Source organism: Plectropomus leopardus, chromosome 11 (assembly GCF_008729295.1).
Source record: "Plectropomus leopardus isolate mb chromosome 11, YSFRI_Pleo_2.0, whole genome shotgun sequence".
Taxonomy (NCBI): domain Eukaryota; kingdom Metazoa; phylum Chordata; class Actinopteri; order Perciformes; family Serranidae; genus Plectropomus; species Plectropomus leopardus.
The window spans coordinates 11,653,894-11,668,781 of NC_056473.1; the positions used below are offsets into that span (position 1 = coordinate 11,653,894).

At 39.3% G+C, this 14,888-nt stretch overlaps 1 protein-coding gene across 2 annotated transcripts in view; it reads left to right on the top strand.

Annotated features, from left to right (window-relative positions):
- wnt7bb (wingless-type MMTV integration site family, member 7Bb) overlaps positions 1-9,483 on the top strand; it is a 38,132-nt gene extending 28,649 nt beyond the window's left edge. For both annotated transcript variants that reach the window (XM_042496284.1, XM_042496283.1), the window contains exons 3-4: positions 2,279-2,550; positions 7,811-9,483. In XM_042496284.1, coding sequence (XP_042352218.1) covers positions 2,279-2,550; positions 7,811-8,290 — 752 coding nt within the window. In that variant the 3' untranslated portion in view covers positions 8,291-9,483. The remainder of the gene's footprint in view (positions 1-2,278; positions 2,551-7,810) is intronic.
- Positions 9,484-14,888: the final 5,405 nt, after the last annotated feature.

Below are 14,888 nucleotides of genomic sequence, written 5' to 3' on the forward strand. Positions count from 1 at the left end.
AGATTGGATATGTGATTTGCTCTTCACACCCAAATTTTCAGCATGCAGTGACATCAAGTCACAATGTCCAGAACACTGGAGTTGCTGTTAAGATGTGATGTAATACAGTGACGTTTGTTGCCAAACTGATCTGACAAGTTTCTTGGCTGTTTCTCTGAAAGCCACTGAGAAAATGATAAATCATCAAGGAGCTTTTGGCTCTTAAGAGGGCAGAAAAAAATGCATTTTACCTAGAGAGACTCAAATAATTGCAACTGAGTACATTACACAACATACATCAAAAGACTTACAAAACATTCCTCTCTGCTCTGCGGTTAGCCTTATTTCTGCTGCTCGGCCCCTTCCAGATTACTGCCAGTTGAAGGGAGACCAGGGTTATAATAGCCCACAGTCTGTTTTAGACCAGGAGAGGCCTTTTAAGCCAGCCCTCTGTAGCCATTAGGGCAGGACGAGAGGATTCTGAGATATTTAGAAGGAAAAAAGAATGGTATGCCATGGTTTTTGCCACCAACCTTTTGGCTAAATGTGTACCAGAGTCCTTTGGCTCCCTTTTCATTTTTAATCTGTCACTGATACTCCATGATGAAAATGATGATTTGCCTCAGCGCTGAAATAATCAACAGAAAATCAATCAACAACAGTCTTTGTAGTTAATAATGTATAATGTATAATTAATCTTTTGGGTCATTTATTAAGAAAACATCTAAACTGAATATATTTGGGATTTGGACTGTTGGTTTTACAAATAAGGCAATTTAAAGACGTTGGACACATTGGCAGCACTGAAGGTGTTGAATGGTATAATTTCACATATTTAAGAAACGCAACCATCAATCAATTGAAATATGGGATTGTTGTTGCCTGAAATGCCTAATTTCATGGCAACTTTTCTAAAACATTGCAATGCATGTTGCAATGTTTTCAGGCATTTTTGCAATTAAATTACAGGAGTCAGTAAAAATTGCAAAATTAGTTGCAATAAAAATAAATAAAACTTTATGGCAACTTGTTCCAGTGAGAACACAACTGCACTGTTCTGAGTTTGTGATTTATGCTAACATTAAGCATGCATATTTAATCTAAGTCAGCCTGATTCTATCAGCATGTGCAATAAATCTGGATGCAACTGTATCCATTCTTGCATCTTAACAACCAGGAACAAGGAAGTACTTTTGTTGACATTTTGCAGTGGACTGCTATGACTGGTGAAACTCAAGGAAAACTATGATGATTGGGCAAATATTTTGGTAAGGTTGCAGCGATTGGCAAGAATTGCAAAGTTGCGCAGAATATGCAGGAATTGGTCAAATTTGCATTACTTGCTACAATTGTGACACTGCAACTTCATGCTGTGGCTGATTTATTAGAAAAAGTACAAACAGTGACCTATTTTGGCTTTCAGACTGTAATTTTTGCATTTTATCCAGAGGCATATGATCCAAGCAGTTAGATAATTGTGTGAACTTCTAGACAATTATTCAATTTGATTGTTGCATGGTCAGGAGAAAGCACAGAACTAACATAAATTGAATTTACAAGATTTCCACTCAACAGCACTAACACACAGCACAGGTAAAAAAATATCTCCTGTTTAGGATTAGCTGCTGATCTCATTTTGTGCTGTCTTACTACTATCTGGCTCTTGCACCTCAGGGTGTCTCCTTTTATGTGCGTGAGCCATGTGAGTGAGGCAGCCAGACCTGCAGACCCCAGCTGTTTGCTGTGTGGGCAGCAGTACAAGGTGCTCCTGTAGAGGAATTCAGCACTTTGGACAGCACCTAGACCAGCTCTCTCCACACTGGAATTCCAACACTGCACTCTCACAGGCCGGGCCCAAGGACGTTGCGGTCGGAAATGTGACCACATTTCTACCAAGGTGCAGGAGGGAAGCTGTTTAGGAGGGGGAAGGAAAAATTGGTAGCTTATCAAGTCAATGGAGCAGACTTGGAGATTCTGTGCTGTTTATCTGCTGCAACATTCACTGTGATTGCAGTGTGCAGAAAATGACGGCGGTCAGCATAAGTCCAAATAAGAAGTTATATTTTTTACAATATTATAAAAGCATGGCAAATTTCTAATGAAAACAGCTGATATAGTTTAGGTTGATATACAAAAGATGTTTTGGCTTAAAAAACAAAAGCAAGTGTTATATGTTTACATGGGTCTTTACTTGTAGTGGGCGCTAAACATGCTTGGTTTTCTATTTAGCTGTGGTAAAAGCTAATATCTCATATCATCCTAGTATTTCGAAAAAAATGAACTCTTTTCCCTCTTTCAGGCAGCCGGGAAGCAGCGTTCACCTACGCCATCACAGCGGCAGGGGTGGCCCACGCCATCACAGCAGCGTGCAGCCAGGGCAACCTGAGCCAGTGTGGCTGTGACCGGGAGAAGCAGGGGTATTACAATCAGGAGGAGGGCTGGAAGTGGGGAGGTTGCTCGGCTGACATCAAGTACGGAATCGAGTTTTCTCGCCGCTTCGTGGATGCCCGCGAGATTAAAAAGACCCCGCGCCGCCTGATGAACTTGCATAACAATGAGGCAGGGAGAAAGGTAAAGTGTTTTTTATTTTCTTAATCACAGAAGAAAAGAAAAAAAAATTTACCCAGAGGTGATCTAGGGGGAGCAACAGCAAATCCCTTTTGAATGAAGTTTTTCTGAATGAATGGACAATATTCTAATATTATACACCTTTTAAGAAATAATATTTGAAGTGTTATTCCAGTTTATTACAGCTTGGATCTATTTTTTTTATAGTTTAGCTCATCTTTCTTATTATCCGTTTTAACATTTTATTCAACAATTAACTGCTGAGATCTAGGAATTTGGCGACATTGTTTTAAATAACTCAGATTGGATAAGAAACATAAACAAACTTTTTCTTGAACACTGAACACTTAATCACTCAAATCTGACCTATCGTACTTGCCCTAGTTTAACATTTTGGGCACATTCACTTATGTTTTCATCTCCAAATTTATTGGTTTAGATAGCCTGCCTTAACTTTTTAAGTCTGTTTACAGTTTGGAGTATTATTTTACTGTTCATGTGCTTGTCTCCATGTTGCTGTGGCAATGTTGTTGTGTTCTGATATCTCAGTAATTACTTTATTATCAAAAGCAATAGAAATAATTGCCCACATGACAGAAATAAGACCCAAGTTGTAATAAAGCCGAGTGATTAAGTTGTGTCCTTGAATATAGATGACATGAAGTAATCTTTCTTTAAAGGAGCAGTGTGTGGGATTTAGTGGCATCTAGTGGTGAGGATTGTAGATTGCAACCAGTTGAAACTTATCCCATGAACTCCTGCTTAGGATTCCTTTAGTGCTGATTGATTAGGATATATTCAACATGAGCCAAATTATCCCCAGAGATCTCTTCTTTTCCCAAAAAAGAAACAGACTCAGTGATTTTGACCAATTAAATACACAGAATAAAGCAGTTTCATGTTAAAAAATCTGTGTACTTTCAATGCTGTTTGGCATGTTCCGGAGGGGTTGCTAACTACAATAGCCAATGTAAAAATGCTAAAACATGAATGGGTTTATCCAGAGCCAGTGTTTGGTCTGTTGTAGGCTGCTGTGGAAATATGGCAGTGTGGCATGGCGGACTCCATGAAGAAGGACCCCGCTTCCTATGTAGATATATTGCTCATTCTGAGACAACAAAAATATAACAATTCTTATTTTCTTCATTATTTTTTTTAATAAACCAAAGAAACTCTGGCCTACTTATTATAACATACTTATAATGTTTTAATCCATTTCTGCCAATACATTCCCCTAAAGTCCACACACTGGACTTTTAAAAACACAAAACATTTTATTACAGCTTGATGTATACATGCATGTGTTAATGTGTTCCTTTGCAGAAGAGCAAACAGTTCTAGATAAAGAGCTTAAAGTCACATAGTCATGTGACAAAACACTTTGATTGATCAAGTTGCTGATGGATTGATTACTCAGTTACCCTTTCAGCAGCTTGTTTTGCTTCAGCCAATTATTGACATATCTTTCCATTCTAAGAGGGCGTCTTTTATTTCTAAGAGAGTGTTGGCAAACTCCGATACGGACATGTTTGTTTGCTATTAGTCATCTCAGAACAGTCACAGAGGAAAGAAAAAAAGAGAGAGAGAGTGTGAGAGGTAAATAAAAGAGAAGAGATGATGTTATGTTGACAAATGGATCTAATTAATAACTTGGGTTTTATCGTGTCCACTGGGAAAATGGGGCCCGGCCAATGGTTGCCAGATGGAGGACTGCCATCCCCTCTTTCCAGCTCCTTTCATGGAATTATGAAGTGTAAAGTCAGGAACAGGATATTATTGCAGTTCTCTGCACAATACCAAAACATGTCACTGCCATTTGACTGCGTCTATTCAGGGTGTGAAAGCAGGCCGACAATGCCGGTGTTAACACAGCAGACTGATAGGGTCTGTGCTGCATGCCAGGGTGCTGGCATGTTGGGCTGTCAGTTGGCACTGTTGCTGTTCTCACTCTGGGGCTCGGAAACTCGGATTCTAGGAGGATGTGCAAAAGTCAGATTTCCTCTTTGCTGAGACAGTAAGAAGCCGAAATCTCTCTTAGACTGGAAGAGGTTATTAAGGATACAGAGGTCTGAGCCTCTGAAACTTTAGTCTTGCTTTTAGTCTGTAAATGGGATTCATCCATGCAGTTGTGTTAGTTCATAAATAGTTTTTAGGTAGCTTGCTATTATTGCCAACTGTAAACAAAAACAAGTTTGTGTTTTTCTCATGTTCTTGACAGTTACAAGACAGCTTATTACCACGTTGTTGACCTGAATAACAAATGTGATTTGCATGTAGCCAACAGAGACAAATATAGGTTGCTAAGTGTAGAGCAGATTGTTGCATGAGGATTTTGTCTGAATACAAAACACCTGAAATGACAAGTGTAAATTAAAAACAAAAACACTGCTGTTTAAGTGCAGAAGATTATCTTCCAGTTTCTGCTGGGCTTTCTTTATTGTGAAAAATAGTTAATAACTTTTATGGATCTTGTTTGCAGTGTTGTGCATGAACACACTAAAAGAGTGCATTCATTAAATGTGCTTTTATTTTTGGTGAACCCTGAACTGAGCCCATTAGTTTGCAACTAATAAATTTGGAACATGAGCATTGTTCACTCTTGCAACAGTTAACGCTTATTTTACAGCAAGCGAGGATTTACAATACCCAGCATGCACTGACAATACAGGGTCCATGCAGCTACCCGAACTGCTGAAGCCAGTTCATGTGGATATTTCAAGGACATTTATGTACAAATCTGTGCAGAGTCCAAGAGCAAAAATATCACATATCTAAACTGTGCACATAGGTTCTAAAAAACTTAATAAAAAAAAAACAAACAAAAAATCAAAGGAATAAACATAAACTAGTTAATTTTTCAAGCTAGGATTTTTTTGTGTGTGAATTTAGTTCAAAATTCATATTTTGAAGTTCAAAGGTAAACATTTAAATGCGTGGACTGAACTTTGAGCTAACTCTTGTGACGTGTGAAAGTTCACAATACTGCTTGTTTTCTTTGTCTGCTTCAGGCTTTTATTGATCTATCGTGTGCCATGAACTCAGCTGTATAGAAAAGAGTCTCAATACCGATATATTCCAAGACAAATGAGGTGATAAAAATGATCCTGAGTCTGACGAGAAGGACAGTGGTTCCTCCAGTGGGATCCAACTGAGACTGTTTCCTAAACAGAGATAAGAAGCATCAATGAAACAAAAAACTCTAATTACTATAGATTCCGTGATTAAACCGAATGTGAAAGAACAGCCAGTGAATCCCCAGATCTCTTTCATCTTGTGTTGGGGCTATGTGTTTGACAAGTGATCTTTAGATGGGAATCTGCTCATACTGGACTAATTAGTAACAGATCAGAGGCTTTGATGGACACAGTTTAAGTAAATGTTTCCATGCATCTGTCAGACTCCTTGTGCCAGGAATTCCTTGTGGTTTCTGCGCTATACATTTTTGGAAATCCTCGTTCTGAATCAACATGCGAGGCGTGATTGACAGCTGACCCCGGCTTTTATGAAGTCTGTGGAGCTCAAGTTTTTTCAATCAAATGTCCTCAAATCAGGAAACTGTGACCACATGAGCGCGTGGACAAGACAGACAGAGATATTGAACAACTCATGTGTACATTTCGTAAGTGTCTGATAGAAATGATGACTTGTGCTTCTGGCGAGGCGAAGTGCCAGGAAAAAAAGCTGCACTGGAAAAATGCCCTGCCAACCAAACTTACATCTCATACAACAAAGACACACGCTTCGTTCGAGCAAGTCAGGGGTTCCTTATTTGGTTGAAGGAGTCATGTCAGGACTATTACAGACGTGTTAATATGACCCATTCGAACTCCAACCCCACTCTTCCCTCTGTTCCTTTGAGGAGCAGAAAATGAAGAGGGTACAGTTTTTATTTTGAGGTTTTTTAGTTTCTTAGTCCCACAGGGCAAAGGATTGACACTTAAATACTGACGACAGCGCACAATATTTCCCATATGCCCCGGGATTAGGCCTCAAGGAGAAGACATTCTGCCCTGTGTACCATATGTTGGACATAACCTCAAAGAAAAATCAAGTCCAAGTCTGAGTAAGGGAATAACCTAAAAAATGTGACATTATTGCATTTAAAATTACACTTTGACTAAAAGCATCTGAATCTATAACTGTGATCCACTTTCATGAATGTGGCAACATTTCTTTCTTCTATTTGTCACATTTTTTCAGCTGTCGAATAAAGTTCATGTCTCTTGTCCAGCTGTGAACAATTGATTGAGCATGTCTTTGTTTTGTGCTGCATGTGCAACACAATTAATGAGACAATAATCTGGATTCAAATGATCAAAGATGATTGATAGCTGTATGAGAGCCATGTTTATTTTTCTCAGTCATTGATGTGGTTTAGGGAAGGTAGACCAAATTACAGGATGGAATATTACCAGTAAGTGCAATTTTCCTTCCCTCAGGACATGCAACTGCATGTCATCCATGACTAGAAAATCAGATATGCTTGGATTTGTCTACTTCACAGAGATCTAACGCTCTGCACTCAAGCCAGGTCGGCAATTGGATTTAAGTACCCACATTGAATTTACAGTTTAAGCTACGAGCGCAATCACCATTTAGTAAAAGCATGGGTGCAGATAAGAAATGACACATTGCCGTCACAGATTTTACACAAAAAGTTAATCAAATAAACATCTCAACATCTAGTCAATCTGACATATTTTGCATTTGTTTTCACTTACTTAGTGGCGCAACACAAAGCTTGCATTCTGGCAGCATCTGGACAAAATGCAATAATATATGAGCCTAATGTGTCGTGTCCTCTTCACTTAAATAATGCATCTGTCAATGTTTCCGAAATGCAGAAATAAAGATTAGAGAGCATTCAACAGTTCAGACCAGTTCAAATGTAAGCTTATACAGAGTGATGTTTCCATGTATTTAGGATAATTTCAGTGGTTCAGTGCATGGTTAAAAAAAATACAATAACTGCAATTTTATGGTATGGCATTTTTTGTCTTATCTTGAGTTGAGTCTTCCTCTTCTAGTCATTTCTGTTAATTTCAATAAACAGATATTTAAGATTTTTAACAATTCAACACTTCTAGTACAAAAATTTTGTCCAGTTGCAGAATCTGTTTGCAGAATCGAAATGTAGGTGAACAGATAGAGACGCATAAGGTTTGTTCTCATTGCTTTTTATTAATACGGGGCTTAGAGTCTAATTTCATGTCCATATTTGCTGCAGTTCTACAACTCTTTTGTTTTCTCTTTTACTGTCCAGGTACTAGAAGAAAGAATGAAGCTCGAGTGCAAGTGCCATGGCGTCTCGGGGTCCTGCACCACCAAGACCTGTTGGACTACACTTCCCAAGTTCCGAGAAATTGGCTACGTACTCAAGGACAAGTACAACGAAGCCGTTCATGTGGAGGTAGTCCGGGCTAGCCGACTGCGCCAGCCCACCCACCTCAAGCTGAAGCAGACTCAGGGCTATCGTAAGCCAATGGAGACAGACCTCGTCTACATCGAGAGGTCGCCCAACTACTGCGAGGAGGACGCAGCCACAGGGAGTGTGGGCACCCAGGGACGCCTGTGCAACCGCACCTCGCCACATACAGACGGCTGCGACCTTATGTGCTGCGGGCGGGGCTACAATACACACCAGTACACCAAAGTGTGGCAGTGCAATTGTAAGTTCCAATGGTGCTGCTTCGTCAAGTGCAACACGTGCAGTGAGAGGACGGAGGTGTTTACCTGCAAATAAGGACACGAGAAACTCAGTGCCAGAAAGTGAGGCACCAAGGACTAACTGAATGAGGAAGACTCGAGGGAGCGAGATAAAAGCGTGACGTGGACCAGTGAGAGATTTTGAAATAAAGGAATGGAATTTACACTATTAGCTCTTCATGGCATCGTTTTGCACAGCAGAATCTATCTAATTTCTTTTCAGAAAGTAAATGCTAAATATCAGTAGGTAATACCCCAGAACTTTACTGTCACATAGAGATCGTGCTCATGTACTGATATATCCGCAGTGAAGTTGGGACTACAGTTAATGAATGAGGCCCTGGATGGGAACTGTGCTTTGCACTCTGGGATTTGTAATTGGTAAATTCACAAGAGACCCGTGCATGGAGAGGACGCACAGTAACCTGGGAGTTCATCAAAATGACAGAGGCTGATGAGGGGTGACTGGGACAGATTTGTCAAGTCTTTGATTGAAAACCTTTAAGGGTTTTGTTGTATTTTTCACTAAAGGGGAGCATAAGTGAATCTTGACATGAATGACCCCCCAATTTGGCTGGGGCGTATTTTGGAGGTTTGTAGAAATGAAGAACATTTTGTAAGTACGGTGCGTTGGGGTGCGCCAAAATCTGAGTGGAGAACTCTGTTAAACCCTCTGCTGCCAACTGGAATATGGTGGAGTATGTTAGTTTTCCAGTCACACTGGAACTGTCTGTTCTGAACACTGAAAATAAATTGTTTATTTATGTTATAGTATCTTAAAACGAAGCACTAACGGGTAGAGATGTCTTTTTTGTACTAAGTGTAAAGAAAAATACTTTTTAGAAACTCTGACTGAAAATGTGTGTCTATTAGAAAATGACCCTCCCAAGCCTCATCTTTTCTTAAAAAAAAAGGAAGAAAAGAAAAAAAAAAGATTTCATTGCTACTGGTGTGTTGACAACAAAAACAACATTACAGTGTGTTTCACATTCAAACACCTTGGTTCTATTTTACTGTAGCATAGTTTGTTTGCAGTCCCTTTACCCTGAGCAGTAACATCTATTTTCAGTTAATAGACAGTAGCAAGAAAACTAATTTAACTGCAGAGATCCTTCCTCAGTTCATTAAACATGAAGCTGATATGTTGCTGGATGTGTTGTCGAGTGCTGCACTGATATTTTCTATTCAGATACGACTCATGAGAACTAAATAAACTCCCATTTGACTCAGTTTGGCAGTTCATTGCTAAAATATCAGTTTGAGTTGAACCTGCAGTCTAAATTAAAAAGACACTGATTAGCCCATAAATATCAGTAAAGCTGTGGTCACTGGGGCAATGATTACTTTTAACTACACACCCATGCATATAATAGTAGAAAAATAAAACCTATAGAGGAGATTAATATTAGCCTGACCCGCTGCTGAACAAGAACTCATAGTTCAAAGTATACATTTTTTCACCTAACACAAGGCTAACTTGGGTCTGATGATTTACACTCACTGTTCTCATCAGAGGTGTAGGGGAATGTTGGTCCTGGCTAGATTAGCTTTATTCTGTGGCAATGCTAAAGGATAATTCTACTTTATTGCAATTTAGATGTTATTTTAGGAGTTTTAGACCTAATATCTGTCAGTTATAACAACATTGTACTCACCAAAGTAACTGCTGAGATCTGGGAACACAGTGATACAAAAAAATCTGACTGAGCAAAAGCACAACGAGTCTGATGATGAGAAAGTCTAGAAAGGTTGTAAAACATGCCAACACTTAACCTACTGCAGGGTATCTAAAACACTTTGTTGGTAAAGATAAATTAGATTATAATGAGGGCACATCTGCAAGGGGACTGCCCATTGTTAAATAGACTTATTATCTGAAAACTCCAACAGTTTGAAAAAAAGGCCCATTCCTTCAAAAATAAACATTTTCAAAGACAGATTATATTACTATGGCAAAGGCATGGCTTGCCCTACTCTGCACCTGAATGACTAGTACTTGTTGCCTTCTTTGGTTGAGTTGGTTGGATTGCTTAGGTTTAGGCGTGAGGAGTCAAAGTGGCTACAGTAAGAAATCAGGGTAAGCAAACCAGGGGCAGAGTATGCCTTATTCGTAGCATAAAAAATAAGTGCCTTATATATTTCTGACGACAGGGAAGGAGTGTATTTTTGGAGCAATGGGCCTTCTGGATGATGGGCTGTCCCACCAATGGGCGTTTGTACCAATGCAACATTTTTTGGACTGTTGGGATTTTGGAATAACGAGCCATTGGAACAATGACATGACAACTTCAGCATGTACAATTAGTTCAAGCAGTCTGTCAACTGTTCAACTGTGTTTTCCCACCATCTTAACTTCAGCTAGCCAGCTTTTTAGAAATGTCTCAGCAGGCTCAGATCATTTTCAATAACTTGGTATGTGCAATGTTATCATAAATGATAGGAATGATGGCCAAAACTATACAATGCTAAGCTAACATCCTCGTGGCTCTAGATCCAAACTTGAACAGCCTGTTCTCATTCCCAGCGCATCAGATACAACCGCTTTGTCACGCCCTTTCACCTGTGATATCGATGCTAACAACACCCTTTAACATGTTTATGAGGCAATGTCAGCGAACCCATCTGTGGATGATGCTGAGAGCAAATGATGCAGTAGAAAGAGCAAGCAAGCCTGCGAAGGGTGTGAGGGAGGAGAGGTGGATGGGTAAAAAAAAAACGGACTTTCATCCAGGAGACCACTATTGTTGTCCTGTGTGAAACCAAAAGCTAACGTAATCTTACACAATTTACATATTATCAGTCACATGACGTCACATTCCATTATGTAACAAACATACTTATTTTAACCCAAAACAATTATATTTTTTGTAAACCTAACCAGGCAATTTTATTGCCTAAACCAATCCGCAACTATTTCACAACATTAACGAGCTGTTACAATTTGTTTCAACTGTTTATCACATGGAGACATTAAAGGGTGCCCTGTACACTGTTATAAGATTCCAAGGGGTGCAACAAAGCATTAATACCATAAATTAGTGTCCTGAGAATGAGAACAGGTTGACTTGACACACAGACATGAAAGTGGTATTCATCCTCTCATCTAACTGCGGGCAAGAAAGTAAATAAGAGGATTTCCCAAATTTTCCTTGAATTCATGCAGTGTGAAAAAGACTAAATGAACGATATGCTAACACTTGGCTTTGGGCTGAGAATGTGCAGTGCTTTGTGGCACTTTATGTTATAACCACTTTTTATTTTGTTGACATGTTCATGATGTTGCCGTCTATTCAGCTTTAATCTATATTTTTCGAGGTCACGTGAGGTTTACAGATTATACAGGCCAGTTTATCTTTAGGTTTACATATTAATTAATAGGTTTAGAATGTATTATAAAATTTGCACATCAATAATAACCATACATTATAGAGATCTAGAGACTGATGTAGCTTAGTCTTGCACTTTGCATGATTAGCATTTTGTATGTGCATCAGTCTTTAACTTATTTTATTTTTAGTAGAGGGGCTACTCAGATGGATCAAACACAGTTGTCATGTACATAGATCTGCATATTTACTCAGTTAAAGTAACTTATTAATATATCATAACATATAGCCTCATTCTGACAATTATAATTTCTTTTGACAGATTAAAATAACTCAAACTGGAGGCATTAAAAAAAAATCATGTTTCCTTTGAAAAGGGTGCAAATGCATTTTCACAGTCAAAGAGCTGGTGTGTCTTTAACATAATGATGAGTTGTATTATACAAGAAAGCTTATCCTTGAACCCTGAGTAAGGAATCCACATTCTTCATTTTATTGTTCAACTCATGTCAGTACAAGAATGTTCTCGCTCAGTGTTCACTTGCCCATATCGACTGTTCCAACAAATATCCAAAGCTATTATTTTTATAAATTCTCTCCCTATGAAGAAACACATTAAATCTGGTCATTGTGTGTGTCCGGGTTTGAAGCCAAACTTTATGAAGAAGTCTGTTATTCAAACATTCCAACCACGCTTAATATAGTAACTGGCAAATGCAATACGAAGCATAAATCATTAAAAAATCTGAAATAAATAAATCAAGCAGTATGCTGACTTGCTGACGTTATTTTGTACACAGCACATTTTCATAATGCGCTGTGGTCTTGTCTTGATTGTGGCACGCACGGAACAGAAGTCAATTATCTCTCCCAGCATGGAAAGGAGCGTCTTCTCCATGTCTGTGTCAAGCCGAAATGTGATCAGAAAGAGATGGAAAAGAGCAAGAAGGATTATGGAAAACTGTTATTTTCCATTAAAAGTGAAAAAGTGATGCCCCCCCCAACAAAATAAATCCACTATAAGCCTGCAAAAAGTGATTATTCATCAAGTTGGAATTGTTGAAAAAGCACCCATGCTGTTATTTCAGGGTAACTGGGGCTGTCTTACTTGGGTGGTCACACCCACCTGTGACACCCACAGTAACTCTTTACCTCACCACTTTCCGTGTTTATTTTCTGTTGTGGTCGGAATGACTGATGATATTAGCAGTGTATTCTCGAAGCATGATGCAGTACGATTCATGGTACTCTAATGACTGAGGATTTAGGACGCAGGATGACCGGGATAACCGGCTCAACACTTGAGCCTCTCCTCATGCTTTCTGTGTTGGCAGAGCTGCTCGGAGTCACTAAATGGGAAGAGGACCTTCATGCAAATGACCTGATGTGAATAGGAAGTGGCTCAGTGTGCCTCTTGTTTTTAGACACACAAACAAGAGTGTAGTTCTTTTGTGAGGGTGTTTTTGAGATGGATGGGATGGCTTGATGAAACAAGGAGGTGCATGTGTAGCCGGAAACTGCAAGTGAAAAGAGTGGTTATTTAGGAGAGGAGCTAATTGAGAGTGGTTTGGAGAAAGAGTGGGTACACTATGTAAGTAGGAGCAGCTGTCGAACCAAGTTAGGGACTATGTGCAAAGCATGGTAAAATATATGGCTAAACAGTTTTCAGCCTCAGAATAATTTCATGACAGTTAATTAATCATTTTCACCCTTTCACCCTGGCCTTCAAAAACTGTGGTACTCATGTATTATAAATGTTGCAGATCGCATGAAAAAGTATAGAAGATTATCGATGTCAGTGCTGCTTGAGGAATAATTTACATCATTCATAAATTATCATTTTGGACATGATAACTGTCAGTGGTTCAATCCACCTCTGTGAAAGAGAGCCATGCAATTTCATTCATTTGCTGGACGCTCCCACTCGTCCTCCTGTATGTGAAAAGCATTGTAGGCGGGCAGCAGAGCAGAAGTAAGATGTGTTTTGTTAGTTGTCTGAAGCCCTGGGGACCGGAACCGCATAAGCTCCCCATACTATGCCCTGGATTGAGAAAAATAAATCCATTTGTTTCTGACAAACATTTTGTCATTAAAAATATGAGATAGAAAAACAGAGTCTGCTGTGTGTGCCTTCTTCTAAAGCAGCTATTGTTTGAGTGTCAGGATCATTAGTTCATTGGGATATATTCTGCAAGCTAATGCTTCTGGTCTAATTCACACTGGGAGCAACCAATGCACCAACTTTTCCAATTCAGGGCCCAGTTGGGAGTAAAGACATCACTGACATCACTGAAAAGGATGCTTAATGTCTGCCAAGGCCATGTATTAACTATATGCAAATTTATCCTATGATCCTGTTATTTAGAGTTCACTGGCAAGACATGTGAGCGTCTATAGTGCTTTGGGAAACCAGGGTAGCTTCAGCTGACTCAAAAGAAAATGTGAGGCAGTCTGTATTCATTTACAATGATTGAAGAAGACAGGAAAGACCAGAAAACTGAACTGAACTAAAATGATCTGAGCCAATGAGGAAGCTCAGAACAGGTCAGTCCTTTGGAGTGATGTCCTCATTTGGCTGACAAAATCTTTTACTATCTGGTGTAAAGAGAATTTACTACTGCTGTCTAGGTAATTGAATGGGTCTTAGCCAAAGGTATATAAAATAACTTTAAGTTTAGTTTTTATTGTTGGGAGCACATTACTTTCTGCCAAGTCATTTTTTCTTCACTGTTTGTGAAGTGACAAAAGCCCTCCCAAATTCCTTTGAATGCGCTCCAACAGTCTGCCTCCTTGTAATTTGTAACTTTGGCAAAAGCGAGACAGGAACTTTCAGATCACACGCGGCCTCTCAGAGATAAGACACAAAAGAGAGGGGGAAAGAGAAAGCAAGGGTGGCAAAAAAATAAATTACCCAAATGAAGGCATTAAATTAAAAAACGAGGAGTCAGAGGTCTTCCGAGCTGACGCTTGAGATTAGCCAGATACAAAGTGAGAAGAAAAGGATTGTTGTCTTCCAGACACCGCACTTCAATTACAGACTTCTCCTCAGTTGAGGAAAGAAGGATGTTTAACAGTCCCATGGATGATGGATTATTCTGGGGCAATCCTTTAAGTCTTGTTTGTTATTCCAGGATGTGGAGGCTTTGGTTAAGGTGATACAACATGGAAAAACATGGAAGTACTACTGTGCTGAAAACATCTCTTTGCAGCCCTCAAGGAGAGAAATACAATCAGTCTCTGCAACATAATAATGCAGGTTTAAAAAACAAAGCAGAAGAGCACACAATACAGTTCAACGCCACCCGCAAA